General features: G+C 42.1%; 1 protein-coding gene across 1 annotated transcript in view; it reads left to right on the top strand.

The window, feature by feature from the left end:
• Window positions 1-23,140, top strand: part of TMC1 (transmembrane channel like 1) — a 123,342-nt gene that overhangs the window by 70,963 nt on the left and 29,239 nt on the right. The window contains exons 9-13 of the mRNA XM_058693236.1: window positions 8,481-8,623; window positions 12,844-12,988; window positions 13,597-13,791; window positions 16,487-16,666; window positions 16,793-16,954. Of these exons, the coding sequence (XP_058549219.1) occupies window positions 8,481-8,623; window positions 12,844-12,988; window positions 13,597-13,791; window positions 16,487-16,666; window positions 16,793-16,954 (825 nt within the window). The remainder of the gene's footprint in view (window positions 1-8,480; window positions 8,624-12,843; window positions 12,989-13,596; window positions 13,792-16,486; window positions 16,667-16,792; window positions 16,955-23,140) is intronic.

Genomic DNA, 23,140 nt, shown 5'->3' with positions numbered 1-23,140 from the left:
GTTTATTTATTTAGTTTTGAGAAAGAGAGAGGGAGGGAGAGAGAGAGAGTTTGGAGGGGCAAAGAGAGAGAGAGAGAAAGAGAGAGAATCCCAAGCAGGCTCTGCGCTGTCAGCAGAGAGCCCAATGTGGGCCTGAATTCACAAACCATGAGATCATGACCTGAGCCGAAATCAAGAGCTGGGCTGAGCCATCCAAGCGCCCCTATATCCATTGATCTTAAATGTTTGAAATAAAATATATGCTGCTCATATAGGATTGAAATTTTCTAAACTTCATTTTTTTTCAAGTAGTTTCTTATTTTCTCTACTTTTATTTTTGTATTTTCATTTGTTCAAAACTTCTTTTAAAATAGATAATAGTGAGGTGTCTGGGTGGCTCAGTCAGTTAAGCATCAGACTCCTGATTTTGGCTCAAGTTATGATCTCATGGTTTGTGAGTTCAGGCCCTGCATTGGGCTCTGTGCTGACAGCACGCACCCTGCTTGGGATTCTCTCTCTCTCTCTCTCTCTCTCTCTCTCTCTCTCTCTCTCTCCCTCTCTTTCTGCCCTTCCCCTCCCCCCAAAATAAATAAATAAGCTTAAAAAATAGATAATAGTAAGGTAATTCCCACTATAGGCTGTGTCTATATAATCAGACATATCTCTCTTCATATATGAATTTATGATGCTTCATTTTTCATTACTTGAAAGAATTAGTAGGCAGATTTAGAAGACTGGAAGTCAACTGAACAACAAAACCCCATAATATAATGCTTTTAATCTCCATCTTGTGAAACAAAAGACCATTTTTCTCTTTTGGGATGAAAATATATGTAGAAGCTCATTTTATAGCACTGAAATTTCTTATTTTACAAGAGTTTTAGACAATTAGTAGAGAAAATTAAGGAGTTTTGCCGATGTGAGTGTCTCTCAGACACTTTCTTGGTGTTTTGATTCATTGTTATCATCATGCTACTGTCTTGAATGATTGACCCTATTTTATTAAAATGGGTAGTAGAGAGAAGAAAAACAGAAAAAGGTAGTTTAGATGATAATTTGAAACAGCTTCATCTCACTGAGGACTGTTAATGACCACCGGAAACAATTTTTCTATTCAATCGGTCATTCCACAAACATAAGTTGAATGTGAGATGCTGGAAATACATAGATAACTAATATATTTTCCCTGCCCACGGGGATCTTTTGGTTTAATTGGATGTGCAAACAATTGTCATACACTGAGACAACCTCAAGCCAACAGACACATGTCCTAGGCACATGGAGGCATAATGGAGGGAGGATTCTGTGTTACATTTCACTGGAGTTCAGTTTACTGGAGACTTGCGAAGCCCCAGAAAGCAATAACTCTATTTTTCCTCTGAGTTCTGAATGATTTGTCTGAGAGGGGAGGCAGATGGGCACCAAAATTTCACATTCATCACTAATAGGGACCAAGTTGGAGGGCTAATCTGGGACTCTTAGCCAAATGGTCTTGCTAATATGGGACTCCAAATCCATCTTACCCCGGGAAAGCTTATTTCCTACTGGAATAAAGTTATATTTGGGCTAGGCAAGTACAGCTAATTCATTCCAAAAGTATCGATTGGGGAAGTGACAACACCTCCCCTGGGACAAAGTGAGTAGAGGGGGTGGGGGCCCTGGGAAGTATTTCATCTAGCAAAGCTCTGTGCACCTGGAGGAAATGACCATTGTCCCCATAACAAGTTGCTCTGGTCTAGAGGTCAGTAAAAGCTTTACAGAGGTAGTTTAAACAGGTTTTAAAGAAATAATAAGAATGAACTAGGCTCTGAAATGGGGAGGATAAGTGGGAACAGCATTCCAAGAGAGGAACCCACATGCACAATGGCATGGAGGCAGTAAATAGTGCTATGCACTCAATACCAAGGAGCGATTCAGCAAAGCTGGTATTCAGGGAGTAAGAGTAGCATACTTAAAGACAAGCACGTCATACAAAAAAGGGATCTAATCAAGGAGGACGGTGTCATTAGGTGAAGGAGTCAGACTTGATTCTGTAGGTGGTGGAGAACACAAAGAATTTTCAAATAGGATGGAAATGTGGTCAGTTACCTTTCAGAAGTTTCCTCGTGAGGGGCACCTGGGTGGCTCAGTCGGTTGAGCGTCTGACTTTGGCTCAGGTCATGATCTCGCGGTGTGTGAGTTCGAGCCCCACGTCGGGCTCTGTGCTGACAGCTCAGAGACTGGAGCCCGCTTCAGATTCTGTGTCTCCCTCTCTCTCTGCCCCTCCCCTGCTCGTGCTCTGTCTTTCTCTGTCTCAAAAATAAATAAAAACATAAAAAAAATTTTTTAATAAAAAAAAAGATTCCTTGTGAATGTAGGATGGACTGGGTTGGACTTGGCGTAAGATGGAGGTGGAGAGGCCTGTGAATGGCAGTGACGTACAGAGACGGCATCCGTATCACATAGGGTCATGAAGCTGAAACTACAGGACTTTGCTAGTCACTGCATGTGACTTATGGGTAAAGTGGGAAGATAATGGAAACATCCAAGTTTCTGACTGAGGTAACAGATGGACTGGTGGTGTCATTACCTGGGATAGGAGGAAGACGCCAGTTTGGGGGAACTTTTGAGTACAAGGTGTCTGTGGGATATCCAAGTGAAATAAGATGTGTATTGGGCACTGGGCACAATGTCTAGAATTCCCAATGTTAGTGTCAGTTGTGGACAATGACACAGAAAAGACAAATGGGAGTGCTCTTTGTGGAAGCCAGCAAAGCTTAAAATGCAGGGGCACCTGGGTGGCTCAGTCGGTTAAGAGTCCGGCTTAACCGGGTCAGGTTATGATCTTGCAGTTCATGGGTTTGAGCCCCGTGTCAGGCTATGTGCAGACAGCTCAGAGCCGGGACCCTACTTTGAATTCTGTGTCTCCCTCTCTCTATCTTCTCTCTCTGCTCACGTTGTCTCTGTTTCTCCCTCAAAAATAAACATTAAAAAAAATTTTTTTAATGCAGTGTAGAATCATGAAAAGAACTCCATCATGGGATTTTGACAGATTTGAGTTTGAATCCTGCTACTTACTACCTGAGAGACATTAGACAACCTCTCTGAGCCTCTTAATTGTCATATGTCAGAAAGTGGGATTAATGTCTAACTAGCAGGCTGGTGTGAAAAAATAAATGAGGTCACGTGTGTAAAGTGCTAGCACAATGCCTGGCACGTGGTAGATGTTTAATAAGCGTGTCTTTCCTTAAATGCCTATTCAGGGTACTTAACTCAGGAAAATGCCCATTTCTTAAAGGGACAATAAAAGAAGAAGAGGGAGCCCAGACAGGGACAGCATGGTATTCATAAGCCAGAAAGGGACTCGGGGTACCGGTAAAGTCAGCTGTCTGGGAAGGAGGCAGAGGCACAAGGGCACTGATACATGAACGGGCACTAAAATCAACTGTCTGCTTCCTGGCCTTTTGAGGACCCGAGTTCATGGACTACAGTCCTGGGACAAGTAGTTAATTCCAAATACTGAAAACTAGAAGTTCTGCTAAGGCTCAGCCCAATTTCCTCTTGGTAATCTACATGCGCCCTAGCTAAGAGTGCTGGAGTGTCAATTTCGTCTCTCTACATCAGGGTTGTAGCAAAAAGAAAGGAAACTCAGTGGCAAGCAGAGCATGAGGCAGAAGCTTGGTGAGTCTGGGTAGAGAGAAAGAGCGAGGTCATGGGCCGGATCTCACCTAGGTGCCGGGCTGGCCGCCATCCTTGTGAGATTAGTGTTTTGTTTTGTTTTGTTTTGGGTGTTGTTAGCATTCTCCTTGCTTCTGTCCACTTTATCAGATAATCAAGCGATGCCATGCTTGCAACTTTTTTGAAAAGTTTGTTTATTTATTTATTTATTTATTTATTTATTTATTTTTGAGAGAGAGCACGCGCATGGGAGGCACAGGGGGGGAGAGAGAGAGAGAGAGAGAGAGGGAATCCCAAGCCGGCTTGGCACTCTCAGCATGGAGCTCAACGTGGGGCTCGAACCCACGAAACCATGAGATCATGACCTGAGCTGAAACCAAGAGTCGGATGCTCAACCAACTGAGCCACACAGGCACCCCCATACTTGCAACTTGCTTTAACACGAAAGTATAAATGGTAACAATACAGGGAATGGTAGAAATACCGCCCCCCCACCACACACACACCTGGTGCCACTCTCCCTTCACATGTCTTTAGCAGGCATGGTCAGAAATCATATCTTCCCTTCCACTAGTTTTGACTTTAAGAATTTTTTTTCTTTTTCTTTTCTTTTCTTTTTTCTTCTTTCTGGTTTTGTTTGTTTGTTTTTTTGTTTGTTTGTTTTTTTACAAAATAGTGGTCTGACAGTTACTACCAACTATAAAGAGTTGCTAAGGCCAGTGAAATCCATTTCCCATCCCAGGGATGGAATGTCATGTTTCCCAGTGGGTATTTATTTGTAGTCATGAGAAACGCCAAAGGGGTGGAGCTCTAATGTAATTTCAGGTGACAGATCCTTACGAAGTGGATATTTTGCATGAAGAATGTTGTTGGGGGCATCCGCCATCCCCTTTAGGGATAGGTTGCTCCATCAATGTATAGTATTGGGGAAATAGTAAATTCTCAGAGTTAGTTAAACAAATACATGAGTTGATTCCTAGACCAGCTGCAGCATTCAAACAGAAATTAGAAGCTTAATAGACGATGTGCAAGCATAGAACCCAGAGTTGGACGGGAATGGTTCGTGCTCATTTGAAACTTGGCTCTGACTGTGGCTTCTCTGTCACAGATTTTGGGGTGGGAGAGTGCTCCCACAGGGAAAGCCATGCGCGCGGACATGGAAACTGAATAGAACTTTAGCTAGGCTAGGAGTCATTGCTATTTTAGTCACTTCCAGATGTCTGCCGTTGGAGTTTGAAGGGAAAAGGAAAGATGTGTGGAGTGTGGGGGGCCCACGGGGTGGAAGGGGAGGGTTGTTTAAAGTCACCCTTCAGTATGCCACTAAGATGACTTGGAAAAAGCTTTTTAAAATTGTGTTCTTCAATAGTGCCTCTTTCATTTACATGCTTGGCTGCTTAGGTAGTGATAGGCAAATGGAAGAAACCTTTGTGAAATAATCAGGATTCCAAAGAAGAAAAAAAACAACAACAACTACAAACCTTATGCCTTTTGCTTGCCATCTAATATTTATGAAGTGCCAGCCATTGAATGGTATATACACCAGAGGAGCCAGCTGCCCCAGTAGCTATTGTGCTACCCTAACAGGCTCACCAGATGTTTGTTATATATCCACTTTCTCCTTTCCTGTTGTTTTGGAGGTGTTTTTTAGTCCCAGTACTGTCATTATGAACTAGAAAAAGATGTCAGGTTGTGATGGTTAAGGACGTGAAGATGAGACCCTTTGAAATCTTCAGAAGGGGTGTTCAGGTCCTTCTCCAGAGGTCCTGGCACCAACATGGATCCATCCAAGGGTGTGTAGGTCAAAAGGCCCGGCTAAGTTGGTAGGGTTTCTTGTTTCTTTGCATTGCTGGAAAGATACGGCCCTAGCGTGACACAAGGGGTGGAAAGCAAAGTGTGGGAGAAGCGGTACAACACAGCAGTCATTAAGTATATGGATTTGAATCAGACCCAGTTCAAGTTCAGACGGTCACTTACTGGTTATGTAAGTGCGCACAAGCTACTTCACCTCTTTGTAGCTCAGTTTCTTGGGGCACCTGGGTGGCTCAGTCAGTTGAGTGTCCAACTTTGGCTCAAGTCAGGGTCTCATGGTTTCTGATTTCGAGACCCACATCAGGCTTGCTGCTACCAGTGTGGAGCCCGCTTCAGATCCTCTGTCCCTCCCCCCTTCTCTCTGCCCCTCCCCCACTCACACTCTGTCTCTCAAAAATAAATAAACATTAAAGAAAATAAAGCTCAGTTTCTTCGTCCCCAAAGTAGTAACAGGGCTATTGAGTCTTTGCTGGGTTGGAGAGTCATGGTAAATAACATCTCCTACCTTCTTTAACCAGGTTGTGAGATAACCAGAAATAAGACAAAGCCTTAGATGAGTGGAGGTCAACATGTCAGCTTTATTATTGCTAAGGCTGATTTTAAAGATGGTGACATCTCTTTATGGGCAAGTGCACTTCATAGCCAGAACTTTCTGCCCAGCAGCTCCAGAGCACAACAGGACGCCCCCTCCCAGGGTAGAGCACCACGTGTGCTGTCTCTGGATAGGGAAGAGAGGTGGCCTGCATCATCCCCATTTCTTCATCTATGCTTTGTTATCAGACTGGTTTCTCCTCTCCCGGGGAGGAGAAGGAAGTAAGGGGGATCTGGGAGTGTTACATTTCCGGATCTTCCCCACATGGAAGGCAACACCAAGAGTGGAGGAAAACCATTGGCCCTAACCATAACAACGCCAGAGGGTTCTTTCGAGCATTCTGTGAGATGAGGAAATGTGTTTGGCAAATACTAAATGCTCAGCAAAAGTTATTGACTGGGAGTGCCCGGGGGACTCAGTCAGCTAAGCATCCAACTCTTGATTTTGGCTCAGGTCGTGATCTCACAATTCCTGATACTGAGCCCCACTTTGGGCTCTGTGCTGACAACACAGAGCCTGCTTGGATTCTCTGTCTCCCTCTCTCTCTGCCCCTTCCCTGCTCATGCTCTCTCTCCCAAAATAAGTGAATAAACTTAAAAATCAAATAGTTGAGAGGAAGCAGAGCCCTGAACTAGATGGGTATGAAACAAAAAGATATCATTGAACGAGGTGCAGAGAGCCTGCCAGTGATTATTTTCCTGGCCTTATTTCTGGGTCTTGGGCAGTTGATCAGTCCCTCTCTATGTGGTTTCTTATCTTGGGCAGAGATTAGCCCACTTGCTTCCTCAATTTGAGGTTTCTACTGGTTCTTTTTTTTTTTATTATTATTATTCAAACAATTTTTTTAATGTTTATTTTTGAGAGAGACAGACACAGCGCGAGCGGGGGAAGAGCAGAGAGGGAGACACAGAATCCGAAGCAAGCTCCAGGTTCCGAGTGTCAACATAGAGCCTGATGCAGGGCTTGAACTCGTGAACCATGAGATCATGACCTGAGCCACAGTTGGATGCTTAACCGACAGAGCCACCCAGGCTCCCTTAGGTTTCTACTAGTTCTTTAGTCCCAGATTTTCTTTTGGGTCAGATTTCTTTTTTCTTGAGCTGAAAAAATTCAGACAACAGGCAGGGGTGGTGCAGGGAAGTCCTTCAGTTTTTACCTACATCTCTCTCATTCCATGCTGACACTCTTGGAAACTCATGAGCTCCTCTGAGATTTTTTGGCTATTTTTTTCCTATTTTTATTTTTTCCTATTTTTTTTCCTGCTAATTCTTACACAGTATTGGGACATAGACTTGCTGCAAATTTTGAAAGCAATCATTATTCCAGATCTTTGTTGACCTCTGTTTTGAGCCAGGCACGATCTTTGTTTAAGGCAATTTTCTAAATGGCTTCTCTTCAATCTTCCTCTGGGAATTGGCATCCAGGGGATTTCCTCCTCCTCCTCTTCCACCCTTGTTCCCCACTTCTCCTGTCTTCTTCAGTAATGGGCTTTCAAGTCCCTGGCTGCGGATAAATGATGTTAAAGGTAGCCAGTTGGACTTTCCAAGGTTCAAGGGTGACTCACTTGATCTCCAGAGGAAGCCTCTGGCAAGTGATTACTGTCTCACTTCACAAAACATAGTAATTTTAACTTCTTGCCACAGACGTTAGAAGGAAGCTGGGGAAGTGTATATGCAGTGATACAGAAACACGCTTCAAAGCTGGGAGTGAAAAACACAGTGAATTCGAGGAGAGAAAGATGAACACCATGATAAAAGAAAGAGCATCAGAATATGCCAATGTTCTGAGTAGAAAGAGGGTCACTCAGGTAGCCTTGGGAGATGGCGATTCCAATTATCTGGCGGATAATCGTAAGGAGAGAGCATGGCTTGGCGTGACTGAACATGCTTGCTATGGAAGAATGCTCTCATGGTCTTGATGCGTACAAGGCTATGCAGATCGGTTCCCATGACATCTCACCTGCTCTACAGGTTTGCTTAGTGTGAGCTGAGCCATTCAGCCGCCTCTGTAGTTCAAGAAGAAGCAATCTAACTGTGGCTCAGGTGACTGGAAGTGGACACCTGCCACCACACTTTGAGGAAGCACATCTCAGATCCTCCCCAAATGTGCAGCAGGCTCCTCACGTTGGAAATCTAATGACACCATGAAGTGTGTTTTGATGTTTCAATCAATGGGCATTTCACGGTAATGGCTCCACAGCTGAGCAAGCCTGTATTCGGTTAAAAATTTGGCCTATTTAGAAGTCCCTGAACCTCGAGTAAATCAAGAGCCTTGCCAATCAACGTGGCAGTGGAGACATTTGCTCTATGAGGCAAAAACAATAGGGCTCAACCCCCAAGTTGGAAAATTCATGCCATTTTGCTGTTTCTCTTAAAAGTCGATCTTTTTTTCTTTGAGTTGTTCTTCATAACATCTGCTAAGTGGCTTTGTTGTTGGATTTTAGGGCTTGGCGCAATATTCCGTCCTCTTTTATGGCTATTATGACAATAAACGAACAATTGGATGGATGAATTTCAGGCTGCCGCTCTCCTATTTTCTGGTGGGGATCATGAGCATTGGATACAGCTTTCTGGTTGTCCTTAAAGCGTAAGTTTTATTGGTCTCTTGGGAAGCAAGTAATGATGTCTAGAATCAAAGGGAAGAATTAATTTCAGAATTGGATATAATTCTTATTCTGTTTTATACCTAGAGGATATTGAGTCGGTAAGAGATAAAATGTAGTTTTAATATCGACGCTACTGTTAGACTATGACATCCCCAGAACAAAAGGGGTGAACTCAAGTACAGGCCTTTGGAGCACCTCACGGGGTTGCACACCTACCCTGCGTTTAAGCATCTTTTGAAGAGATTGCCTCTTTGGATTTCAAGGTATGGATCAATGTTGCAAGCAAGACAGGGAAACAGCTGCTGGCCCCTGTTTTTGTGTGCAGAGAAGTTTGCACGTTGCAGAATCAGCTCAATAGGCAGAAATCGTTGTTCTCTGTTCATTAAACAAAACAAAACGAAACAAAAACAGAATAGTCATTCAACCAAAAAAAATCAGTTGTGTAAGACAGCAAAAACGAAGGGGCCCAATGCGACCATCATGATGAGCTGCAGAATCATGGTTTATCTTGGAAGAACATTTATTAGAGCATGGAGAAGACTTTCATTGGAGAAGTGATAATGATGCCATTCATTTTCCCCCCTGCCTGCAATATATGTGTAACACCCTGTTCAAAGACATTGCAGAAACCGACTACAGCCATCTGGGGCTTTGAGCCATCTATGTAACCCTCCGACTAATTCTCTGAGCTAGCTTAGAAGTCTCAAGACATCTCAGTTAATGTCCCGGCCCTTTTATTTGACCATGAACAAGGTGAACCGGCCTTTTGTTTCATTGCAGGAAAGGACCTCTGCCTGAGGGTCCATGTCACCCAGTGCAGGAGCTCTCTGGAACGGTCCATGACACGCTTTGTGACTTGTCTGTCAAACTTACTGGTTCCACTGGAGAACACCATTCCTATTTAGTTTTCAAGTCCTGAGAGGACTTGAAGAAAGCCTTAATGTAGACCTCACTTCCAAATATTGATCTACCTGTCCAAATGCAATCAGAGATCCTAAGTGTAAGGTGTCTGTCTACCTAATAAGTATTACCACATTCCAAAATCTATGCTATTTCTGGTCTTTTAACCATTCTGATTTGGAAAAATTAAAATCAGGGGCGCCAGTTACATTCCAGAGATCTCAGGAGTATTGTTTCTATGTTGGTCCTTCAGTCAATTGCTAACTTGATTTCCCAAATCACAATTCATGCATTTACTCAGTTATTTAAAAATTGAGCAATTGTTACGGGCAATCTGGGTAGAGGGAGCTACTCAGTGCCTGAGGATTTAATGGTGAGCAAAATAAAGTTCTTGCTCTCGTGATGCTCAGTTGAAGTAACAGTCTGTAAACTAAGGAAAAAACAGAGGTTGTGGCCAATATACAGTTAACATACATATTATATCTATGGATATAATATATATGTTATCCTTTGCAGTCAAATATTTGCCTCAATTTCTTCTTTCTCAAGAATGTAATCCATGCTTTTTAGTATAGTGCTTACTATAATTCCCCCCCCCCCCCCATCTGTAATGGGCTTATCCTGTGAGCTTCTAGAGAGTTGCTTCCTACCTGCCTTTCAATCCCCTTTCCCTTCCTGACTTTTCATTTTAGCAGAGGCTACATTGTAGTGACCCTGTTGGCTTAGGATTTAGGGAAGCATTTATTTGATTTATTAAAAACCTTTATATACATCCACAAAATGACCAAGTAACCTCAGCATGTAAACAGAGATATAAACTTGTCCAATGCAGGAAGTCCAGTATAAAACCCTGGACAAAGGCATTATAGCAACAGTTACTTTCTACAACCTCTCACAAAGGGGGTGCCTCACAAAGGGGCACCTGGGGCGTTCAGTCATTAAACATTTGACTTTGGCTCAGGTCATGGTCTCATGGCTTGTGAGTTCAAGTCCCACATTGGATGAGCTTGAGCCCCACTTCAGGTGAACCCTGCTTCTCTCTCTGTCCTTCCTGGGTTTCTCTTTCTCTCTCTTTCTCTCTCTCTTTCTCTCTCTCTCTGCCCCTCACTCACTTGTGCCCTCCCTCCCTCTCTCTAAAAAAAAAAAAAAAAAAAAAGATACAACCTCTCAGAAAAGCCAATGATAGGTTAAGGTTGCTTCTCATAGAAACAGTAGTTCAAAACTATAGCTTTCTTGAAAAGGGAAGAATTTTCATAGGTATGTACACTTTTTCCCTCTACGGACAAGGGATAGAGCTGTCCATGGAACATTGTATAGATATCTGGGTTGCCTCTCAACAAAAATATGCTATAAGCAGTTTGTCTTTGGGATCTTTCCTTACTCCTTTCAGCATCCCACTCCCTTTCTTGTCGATTCCTGCACACTACGTGTTCCCGATTTGTTGGTGCAGCTCACGCTCCCTTATCTGGAAGGCAGTCTCAGCTACACAATTTTGCCAGTGAAGCTCCATTCAAAACTTAAATGTTTACTTGAGGTCCTGCCCTTTCCTCAGCGACAGCACAGAAATGGATAGTGGCATATTAATCAAACAAATAATTTTCTCTCTAGGTTAAACCATTGGGAATCTTTGATTTCAACACCTTTTGACCTTCAAAAAAGCATTTTATGTGATTCAATGGATCTCTTGGAGTCCTAGCTTGGGCACCAGAGGGACATCAGAGAACCTAAGCCTTTGACCTCCCTCTGTGGTTAACTGCTGAATAACGTCCAGCAAATCACTTCATAATGTAAACCCTTAGCTTCCCCATCTGTGAAAAAAGAATAATACTAACTACCTTGACCTTTTGCCCAGTTTTTGAGAACGGACAAATATGGTAATGTGCGAAACACAATTTCAAAGGATAAAGTGATAGACTGATGAAAAGGATAATTGTTTTCAGTTTTTTTTTTTTTTATAACACATTAACTCATTTAAAATATATAAACCTCTCTAAGAAGGGTAGCTGAGGGGCGCCTGGGTAGCTCAGTCAGTTGGGTGTTCAACTTTGGCTCAGATCATGATCCCATAGTTCATGGGTTCGAGCCCCAGGTCGGGCTCTGTGCTGACAGCCTGGAGCCTGTTTTGGATTCTGTGTCTCCCTCTCTCTCTCTCTCTCTCTCTCTCTCTGCCTTCCCTGACTCTCACTGTCTCTCTCTCAAAAATAAATAAACATTAAAAACTTTTTTAAAAAGAAGGGGAGCTGAATGTGGGTGACCTCAGAGATGCCTGTCTTCCTATCATGTCAGCTTTATGTCATTGTGTTTCTTTCCTTTTTGGCTCTATATCACTATAACATTCACAAAACCAAAACCTTCTGGGATCATTTTATAATATGTATCACATGAAATTTTAATTTTGCTATTTATAGTAATAAGGGGAAAAAAGGAAGTGGAGTGAGTGGAATATAGATCTCTAACCACTGAAATGAACTGTAAGTAAATGCATTTAAAGTTCTCCAAGAAAAAATAAAACAAAACACAACAAAACAAAAACCACACAAAGAAAAAAAAAAATATATATATATATATTCCAATCAGTGATTTATATATACTAGAATACATAGATTAGAATATACGTAACAAGTTGGTACTAAGGTTGTATAAGAATTGTGTGTGTGTGTGTGTGTGTGTGTGTGTATAAGAATTTTGATTTTTGTTCAAGAGTTGTATAGTATGGAGAAATTTCATGCATTCCATCTGTTCTTTGGGAAGAGATTCTGGGGGGGGAATTGGATCCATGCAGGAGCTGCTGTGCCCTGGGTTAGCTCATCCCTAGCTTCAGGGGGGTCTGGAAATAAGTTAGAACTGGGTAGAGCAATTTGAGTCTACACATATTCCCACCTCCACCTGCCCCTGCCCACCCCCCCTCCGGGGGAGGGACCCATTGATTTTCATCAGATTTCTAAAGAGATCTTTATCCCACAGAGGATTAAGAACCAAGTATAAGATACTATGAAAACAGTGGAGGAAAACAAGAGAAATATATATATTTTTATAAAATCTGCTTAATTGTTAAAATCATCAATGCTTCATAGTCTTTTGATCCTGAAAGTCCTGGAAAATGAACAGTTTTGAAAAGTAAAACAAAACCAAAATTTAAAAATAAACTGATTTTCTGGTGATATGAGCAAACTTCATTTGAGAATACATGCTTTTGGGATATTCCTTCTCCAGTTTCCCTATAACTAGGATTTTACCACTGCCCACCCTCTCCCTTTCCGTGTGTATTTTGGGGGCTGGATTAAACTCCCTGTTTTTACAGGATGACCAAAAATATCGGGGACGATGGGGGTGGTGATGACAACACCTTCAACTTCAGCTGGAAGGTATTCACCAGCTGGGACTACCTGATTGGCAATCCAGAAACAGCAGACAACAAATTCAATTCCATCACCATGAACTTTAAGGTAAACACATCAACTTCAAGAGCCACTCCTCTGTATTTCTAAGAGTAAAACTGGAGCCACTCTGTATGGTTTAGTGAACGCAATATCCTGACAATTAAAAGAAAGAGCAACTCATTATTTCAGCCTAGCAGGATCCGGGCATTGTTCTGATTGGGATTGGAAAATATCTGATGATCCACGATGGCACGATTTCTTCTCTAAATTTGGTAATAAAAATAATGCCATTGACTTGAAACAGGAGACCGTTAGTAATCAGAGTCAGATAGTTTAAATAATAGACGATGCTCATAATTATTTACAAGGATAGGTTAGCTCGATATTTAAAATGACTCTGAAGTATTATTTTTGTAGCTTTAAAAACACGTTATTGGAAAATAATTTAGAAAGAAGGTTATTTCAGCATTAGACCAATCAGAGTTTGTAAGAATTCGTTGTTCATTCTCTCACTTGTCCTCACTTGCCGGTGATATTCACCTGGTTTGTGGAATCCCAGGTAGAGCAAAGATTTTCATTTCTCATGTTTTGATGTTTGCAGAATATTTTCTGAGATTATGATACTTTTTTGTAACTCGGACACATCTTTCTTTTTCTGTTTTGCTTGGGTACAGGAAGCTATCATAGAGGAGAGAGCAGCCCAAGTAGAAGAAAACGTCCACTTGATCAGATTCCTGAGGTTTCTTGCTAACTTCTTCGTGTTTCTAACACTTGGAGGGAGTGGATACCTCATCTTTTGGGCTGTGAAGCGATCCCAGGAATTTGCACAGCAAGATCCTGACACCCTTGGGTGGTGGGAAAAGAATGAAGTTCGTCTCTGCATGCTTTTTATGTGCTTAGAACCTGACATTTGAGATTGTGTGGGTTATGTTTCTATGGTGGAACATTAAATAAGGCCATCATTTACCTGTCTTCTCCACTCTGCCCTGACAGTTAAATAGCCCTGTCACGCATTTTCACTCTATTCCAGCCTTATTTCCAAATCTGTCTACTGTCTGCTGTTTTGCGTTTTGTGACTTTGTGGAAAGTTAGAGTTGGGAGAGATATTAGAACACATACATTCCCACCAGTACATTTTACAGATGTGGTTAATGAGTGTCAGGAGAGGAGGAGATGTGTTCAAGGTCACAGAACCATGGAGAAGAGTGACTTAAAACTTAGGAATCTTTATTTCAAGGCCAACGTCCTTCCATGACTCCATGTTTCTTTCTCTGTTGACTCTGCACCTGTCTCTGAAAGATCCAATTATTGCTTGAATTCTTTGAAGCAGCAATGATAGAGCCCGTGGTTCCTATGTTTAGCTCATTGGAAACATTCAGATTGCCTCCCGCACCTTGGGCAAGTCTGGAATTCTCTCTGGTTTTCCCTAGCAGCCTAACCTCACATTTACCACCTTCTCCTCCCCTTGCCTTATTTCCTCCCCCTTCAAAAGATGTTCAAGTAAGGAGGGCCAGCTCTTTGCCTGGGATTAAATATGCCTGTGATTTATCTTCAGGATATCTACCCATTTAGCGGGCCACAGGAAGGAGGTCAGACATTTAGAATAAGGAAATTTAGATGTTGAGAATAAGGAAATGACTGGTTATGTGTTGCTGCTAGGGCCTGTTCCCTTTCATAAAATGTTCTGGAATATGATGCGGCATCATTTGAAACTTGGGCATTTTCAAAACATATATAGATTTAGGCTGTTGGAAGTGTAGACTTCCCACACCAAAACTTCTACAAAGCCTGGGAGACCAAAAAGATTAAGAAAGCATAGTATTTCCTAGAAAGAAATACTTGGACAAGATATAAGATAACCTATTTACAAAAAAAGGTTCCAAAACGTTCTAGGTATTTCAGAACTGGTAGCCCTGGAGATGGGAGACCATACATTTAAGAGACTATAACTGTACAGACTTCTTTAGGTAGAGTGATTTTATTTATTTAAAACAGAGGAGAACCTCAAAGCATTTATTAAGCTTGCTGTCAAAGTTTCTTCTTATGGTTGTGATAGTTGCTATCACAGGCAAAATTATCATGCCACTTTGGTCCATGGTTCATATTTGATCATATTTTTGTATAAATGAACCACAGTAAAGGTCATAGCCAATGGCCTTCATTAGAAGGGTCACTTTGTGTAAGAGTCTGTTTAACAGCCATTTTACCCCTAAAGTCCTCAGGGCCAGCCAAGGTAGTAATGGGGATTAATTTGCTGAAACAGGATTTAAATTGACCTTGTAACAGGTAGCACGGGGTCTACCAAGTTTTTACTTTAGGCTGAAATGATATCATGCTCCTCATGGTCATGCTCCTATAATGTTCTTAATACAAATGGGAAAAACCACATTGACAATTATTTTCTAAATACAGTCTGGTAGTAGGGCACCTGGATGGCTCAGTCAGTTAAGTGTCTGACTTCAGCCCAGGTCAGGATCGCATGGTTCATGAGTTCGAGCCCCACGTCGGGCCCTGTGCTGACAGCTCAGGGCCTGGAGCCTGCTTCATATTCTGTGTCTTCTTCTCTCTCTGCCCCTCCCTGCCTCAAAAATAAATAAATACTTTTTTAAAAATACTATAAATACAGTCTGGTAGTTACAATCTTTGAAAACATAAGAGTCAAGAAGTGGGAAATAGGAAATGTTTAGTGGTGATAGTCCTGAAGCAGGTATTTGGGAAAGACCATTGCCAAGGTTTACCAGAAATCTTTTTTTCATTTAAGGAGGCTTTTTCCTCATCAAAAAAGTGGTACATGCACTGGATTCTTTTCCCTGATTTAATTTAGCCTCATATGGCAATTGTAAGGGTGTCAGACATTTGCTACTTTTCATATATTTTCTCTCTTTCTCATACACCCCCCCCCCACACACACACACACACTGGGATTATAAACCAGTTCTGCAACTTTCCTACCTTGGCTGTGATAACATCGTGTCATGTGTCCTCCTTTTGTTTCTCTGTATGTCCTGTTTTCTTAGATAAACCCAGTACCTTTTTTTTTTTTTTTTTTTTCTTCTAATAGTATGTACTCCCCAGAATTCAGTATTTAGTCTTGAGCCCATCTCAGGGAGCTCATTCATTCTAACTGATTGAACCAGCCCATAAACTGGTAATTGTCAAATGAGTAGCTCCAGTTTGGACCTCATTCCTTGAGCAGACCATTTTCCATTTCCTTTGGAAATCTTGTTGCAAAGTGTATCACCATGTCAGAATCAGTTCTCAGGCAGAACAATCTGTGTTCTTTGGATAGAGCGTGATGTAAATTACTTCCCTCATTATACCAGGAAACAGACTATTATTACTGGCACATACACAAGCTCATACGCAAGTACGTCTGGAGAATGGGGGCTGAATAATGTCTTTGTTGTTTTATGAAGATCAAAATTTAAAGATGCATAAGATAATCTTCTTTCATCTTATAGAAGATAAAGGAAACCCAGCCGAAATCTTGCAAAATTCTGGGGGAAAGCAATAATGGTTTTAAACATACTGTTAACTCAGTTGATTCATTGTGTTTCACTGTAGATGAACATGGTCATGTCCCTCCTGGGGATGTTCTGTCCAACCCTGTTTGACTTATTTGCTGAACTGGAAGACTACCACCCTCTAATTGCTCTGAAATGGCTACTGGGACGCATTTTTGCTCTACTCTTAGGCAACTTGTACGTATTTATTCTTGCGTTGATGGATGAGATTAACAACAAGGTGAGTCTTGTATCCGGGTTGTTCTTGGCATCAGGGTGTTACTACAATTCCCTGTCTCCGGATTGCTACAAATGCCTTTGAAATCTGTGCTGTCTCCATTTTTGTGTGCATCACTTTGCTCCCAAGATTGAAGAAGAGAAGCTGGTAAAGGCCAATATTACCCTCTGGGAAGCCAACATGATCAAGGCCTATAATGCATCACTCTCTGGAAATAGCACTGGACCACCTTTTTTCGTGCACCCTGCAGATGTACCTCGAGGACCCTGCTGGGAAACAATGGTGGGACAGGTAATGTCACAAACACAAGTGGATGACAATTAATGGCTTAAAAAAGAGAAGATCAATTATTCCTTTTCATAAGGGTGGCCTATCGTTTTCATTGCTTAATAAAAAAAAAAAATACCTAAGCTTCATCGAATGCTTACCACGTGCTGGTTGTGAGTTTCATATCTATTAGCTCATGCAGTCCTCACAGCCATTTTTGAGGAAAGTACGACTTTTACACCTTTTTTTACAGTTGTGTATAAAGAAAGGATATTTTTAAGTGGTGTGAGGAGATGTTTATTTTCCATTTGTGTCATAATAAAGCACCTAGGTTTGGATACGGGCTCAAGTGAATATTTAAATGGAACTCTACCTATCATTACTTGTTTTCCATGAAAAAAGATTCTTTTGGGAGCACACACTAATACTCATTTCAGGAATGTCCACTTTTGTCAGATACTTGTCCCTTAAGTATTAAAGGAAATGCTATTTTAAGCTAGTTGCTTTCATGATAATTATGTAAATGGCCCCAGTCCAACACTACTGTTATTTTACCAGAGAAAAGAAGTAACGCATCACATGGTTTTCTGTCCAATGGAGGAAACCACACGAAGCAAAAGCAAGAACGATGAACTATTGCACATGTCTCACTTCTATGCAGATCCATTTTTTACTTTGAAAAGCCTTTAATTTTAATGTGAATTTCATAAACCGATTTTGGGCTTTGGTTCATGGATGATGAAGAGGTGTTTTTAAATATGTCATCATGAGTCTGCCTGCCTGTTGGACCAGAGTTCAGTTTCAGCAGTAACATGGTCTTGTGGAATTATTTGAGCCCTTTTTTGCTGTGTACTTATTTTTGGAAATATAAAAGGAAAAATTAAAAGTTAGTGTTAACCTTATAAAGCTAATATAATTTAAACATATGTGGGTAGGGGCTCCTGGGTGGCTTTCGGTTTAGCCTCTGATTTTGGCTCAGGTGGTGATCTCATGGTTCGTGGGTTCGAGCCCCGCGTGGGGGTCTGCTGACAGCTCAGAGCCTGGAGCCTGCTTCGGATTCTGTGTCTCCCTTTCTTTCTGCCCCTCCGTCACTCGCACTCTGTCTCTGTCTCAAAAATAAAGAAAACATTTAAAATAAATAATTAATTAAAAAAATAAACAAAAGTGGATATCATTAGATACCCTCATGCTCAATTAGATGTTTGTCAGACTTAAGCCAATCAACTGTGATTTCAATTGTGGGGGAAAAAAAATTAAGAAAAATGTGTATGATGCTAGACACACATCCTTGAAGACTGTGTCCAAAAAGTATGGCATGATTAAGGATTTTATTTTATTTTATTTTTAAGGTTTCCGGGCGCCAGATAAACTCCCTTTCTGGTTACATTTTATTAAATACTCAATTCTTAGACATGCACATTCCATACATGTTTATAGCACATATTATGTATGGAATGAAATGAGATGAAATGGAGTGAAGTGAAGTGAAGGTTGCCTTTACTTAGTAGAGAGGCGTGGTGATCCGAGCTGTGGGTAGATGGGATCGTGGACCTTCAAGGACGTCTGTATCTTAACCACTGGAGTCTTTATGACTATATTACCTTACACAGTAAAATGGACTTTGCTGATGTGATTAAGTGATGAGCTTTGGAATAAGAAAATTATCCTGGATTATGTGGATGGACCTGATGAAATCGCAAGCGGAGACAAAAGGGTCAAAGTCAGAAAAACCAGATATGACCATGGAAGAGTTTGGAGAGATGTACTTTAATGATGGAGAGAGGGGGCTCTGAGCCCAAGAATGCAGGCAGCCTCCAGAAGCAGAACAAGGAGGGGAAACAGACTCCTTCCTGCTGCCCACACCTTGATTTTAGACCTCTGACCTCCAGGACTATAAGAAAATAAATCTGTGTTCTCTTAGGCCACTAAGTTTGTGGTTAATTTGTCATGGCAGCAATGGGAAATGAATACACAGCAGTACACAGGTTTCTGGATTCCAAAGGTCTTGAAGCCAAGTCTGGTCACGGCGCTTAACACAAATCTTATCACATGGACACTGCTCCTTGACTCTTCAGCTAAAGTTGAAAGAAATGAAAGACTTGGGAAAATAAGTTTCTTGCACAAACTCAAGGAGCTGGAAATGTTTTCTTTTATATATCCCAGAACGCAGACTGGCATGTGGACTAAGAAATTTACCCTTTAACAGTCTTGATAGAACGAACTGTAAAGAATAAAATTGAGGCGGGGTGCCTGCGTAGCTCAGTTGGTTAAGCATCTGACTGTTGACTTCAGCTCAGGTCATGATCTCATGGTTCCCATGAGATGGAGTCCAGAATGGGCTCTGCACTGACAGCCTGGAGCCTATTCTGGATTCTCTCTCTCTCTCTCTCTCTCTCTCTCTCTCTCTCTCTTTCCCCCCTGCTTTTGCGCCTCTTGTGCATGAACACACGCTCTCTCTCTCTCTCTCTCTCTCAAAATTAAGTAAATAAACATTAAAAAAAGAATACGATTGAGGCTTCTCACTTCCGGGGAAGAGAAAGTGATTAATTAGGTAGGAATGCCAATGCAATCTAGGAGGCTACTTATATCTCTGATTATGCAGAAGATTCTACAATAGTTCCTCACAGACTGACTTGAAATAAAGGAAAAGTCATTTGTCTCACTCTTCTGGGGACCATGCTACTTGTCTTGATCTTTTTAAAAAAATCCCATCTTGGGGCGCCTGGGTGGCTCAATCGGTTGAGCGACCGACTTCGGCTCAGGTCATGATCTCACGGTTTGTGAGTTCGAGCCCCGCGTCGGGCTCTGTACTGACAGCTCAGAGCCTGGAGCCTGCTTCTGATTCTGTGTCTCCCTCTCTTTCTGTCCCTCCCCTGCTCATGCTCTGTCTCTGTCTCAGAAATAAATAAATACTAAAAAAAATTAAAAAAAATCCCATCTTCATGCTTCATTATATTGCCTTACTGCCGCCTTCTCGTTCACCTTCCTTTCTCTAAGGAGGACCTTCAGCACTTGAGGGAAAGTCTACAAGAGCTGGCCCATGAGGTTGTGGTTCTGAACAGACTATTGATGAGGGAGGTAGAGTCCATGGGGACAAAGAGAACACAGGGAACATAAAAACCGTGAAAAGTCTGGAAAGTCTGGTCTTTATGAGATCAATGTCTCTATCCATGCACCTAGAAACATTTCTTTTAACTACTTAAAAATAGTGACTCCAGGGGAAATAGTAGAGGCATCTACTTTGCATGTAATGTTGGGGACACACCCCAAAGTCTCATTCTTTGTTCCGTCAGAACATTCCAGATGTTTCCTCTTTTCCTCCATGGATCCCCTCTGCTTTGTTTCCTTAAAGATGATGTAAGACTCAAACCTGTCTTTGAGTTTGGATATGAGATGATTTGGTGGCTCCTTTATCCCTCCAGGGAATCTCAAGATGTAGCCACTTAGTCCCATTTCCAATAGTATTTGATGGGTAAGCAGCAAAGCCCTCCTTGGGAGACTGCTCTTTGAAGCTATATACTGAGGTCTGGATTTTGGGGAAGGAGAAAGCAGCCAACAGCTAAATGTAACAACAGCAAGGTCTGGCATTTATTGAATGGCTCTGATGTGCTCAGCGCTGTCTCCTTGGATTTTGAAATTATCCTTTGAGATAAATCATATTATCTCTATTATCTCTATTTTATAGTTAAGGAGACTGGGACCCAAAAAAGTAAAATAATTTGCTCAAGCTCTTAAACGACGTCAATGACGGGAGCCCACGTTTAACCCATATAGTCTGGGTAGAGTTTGCATCCTTACCCATAGTGCTGAATTGTCCCTAGGAACATAATTAACATTAATACATACTCTCCAATGTCCTACTATGGGATGTCTAGAGTTCTAGAGTCTGTGGTCCTCTGTGATGCCCCTTGTCTATGGTGTTCCTGTTATCTACTCATGACTCTTAGGTTTACTGATCAAAGCTGCCTAGACATTTTAACTGACTGAGTGTTAAGTTGTGAGGTGTGAGGTGTGGTGCTCAATGGGACCCCTGTGTGGAGAGAGAGTGTGCTCCCATCCTGACTAACACGCTAGAACTGGGATTGGACGTGCCCCTGAGGTGAGCTGAGCCACTGTTTGGGGGATTCTCTTATAAAGCATTGTTTGGGTTTTTTTTTTAATGTTTATTCAGTTTTGAGAGACAGAGAGAGACAAATCGCAAGCAGGGGTGGCGCAGAGAGAGAGGGAGACACAGAATCTGAAGCAGGCTGCAGGCCCTGAGCTGTCAGCACAGAGCCCAACACGGGGCTCGAACTCACGGAACTCACGGACCGTGAGATCATGACCTGAACCGAAGTCAGACCCTTAACTGGCTGAGCTGCCCAGGCGCCCCAAACATTGTTTTCTTCTAATGGTTGGTGAATAAATATTCTTATGTCTCGGTATAATGTTTGGATTTTTTCTGGTACATTCTTTAATGTTTATTTATTTATTTTTGAGAGAGAAAGAGAGAGAGAGAAAGAAGGGGCAGAGAAAGGAAGAGAGAGAATCCCAAGCAGCCTCCACCCTGTCAGCGCAGAGCCCAATGCAGGGCTGAACCCACGAACTGTGAGATCATGACCTGAGCCAAAATCAAGAGTTGGACACTTAACCGACTGAGCCACCCGGGCACTTCTGGTATTTTAGGTGACAGAACGCTGCTCAGGAACAGTAGGATTTCAGTTATTGGGTGAGGATGTTTAGGAACATGTAGGAACTTCAAAACCGCTCTGAAATTTTCTCTTACCTGAGGAGGCCCTCCTGAGCTGGCAGTGCAAGCCAAAACAATATCCCTCATCGCCTACCTCTGATTGATACTAGTCATTGGAGCCTGAACTCAAATTGGTTGGGGAATGAAAAGGAGAATCAGAACAGGGAAGGGAAAAGTTGTGGCCAGAAATAACTGCAGGAATTTACTATCACCCAATCATTCATTCTGTATTTATCGAGCAGCCGCTGAGAAGCAGGCATCGTGCTGGACACTAGGGGTACATTGGGGATAAAGGTGGGCTGGTTCCTTGCCCTTGTGAAAACTATGTTCTTGAATAATTTTGCCAAATTTGCGAATTTACAAGGGTGACGATGAAATGCAAGGAATCTGAGAACTTTGTACAGAGAGGCTTGCCCTTGTCACCGAGGGGAGTGAAACTCTCCCCATACAGAGAGGCTTGCCCTTGTGAAACTCTCCCCACTCAGGGATGCTGTAGTGATGTGTATGAGTTGGTGTGTAAACTGAGTCAAGAAGTGAAGTGAGAATGACTGAGTGGCGTGAGGACCACATGCAAAGGCCCTGTGGTCTGAAGAAGTATGGAGACTGAGGCTCTCAAGGAAAGCCAGTGGGGCTGGAGTGAAGAAGAGGCAAAAAGCAATACCAGAAGCATATGGGGAGCTACACAGCAGTCGGATTATACAGAAACTTCCAGAGTGTGCAGGGACCCCACGCTCTCTTGGTCCACTTTTTACTCTGGCTCTTGCTGCCCCAAACAGCTGTGCGTCCCGGTTACCTGGTAGCATTTCAACTCAGCCGTCTGCATCACCCTCCAAGTTTCTGTGCTGTCACGGGGTGGGGTGATCATTCCACGTGGGGCCACCCTTGACTAGGTGCCGGTTCAATATGTCTCCCTTCTGTTTCTGGCACGGACAATTCGGAGGCTTATTCTATATGGCTTTCAAGGCTTCCAGGTGGGTGCCCACCAGGGTAAGACTCACGTGACAGATTTTAACATGCTCTTGGGCCAAAGCTCTCCTTCCTTCTGTTTCATTCTTCCCAACCTCCACTCCTGTTCTCTCACAACACTTCCCAAAATATACTGCTGGCCTCCAGGCCCTTGTCACAGGCATTGCTGGTGGTGAAAACTAACGCTAAGTTTTAAAGTTCGTATTTTAAAGTGTTTAATATCATAGTTTTTGCTTGTGTTCCATCCGTATTGTAGTTAACTACAACTTATGGCAGATTATGTTTAAAAGAGTAGTAGTTATCTTTTAAGAACAAGGGATATTAAAGTTAAAAGAAATAGGAGATAAATTCTATTCCGTATGGTACTTGGACATACCAAGAATCCTGGAGGTGGTACACAATTTTTGGGAAGCATAGCTCTGACGTGTGAGGCTGGAAATTCACCTAATGACTGCTATTCAAATGGTCCTTTGCCCCATGAGAAAATTCTTTCTCACTAATTATCTTATCTTATC

Source organism: Neofelis nebulosa, chromosome 12, assembly GCF_028018385.1.
Source record: "Neofelis nebulosa isolate mNeoNeb1 chromosome 12, mNeoNeb1.pri, whole genome shotgun sequence".
Lineage (NCBI taxonomy): Eukaryota > Metazoa > Chordata > Mammalia > Carnivora > Felidae > Neofelis > Neofelis nebulosa.
The sequence above is the reverse complement of the archived record's forward strand: the minus strand, read 5'-3'. Positions and strand labels throughout refer to the sequence as shown.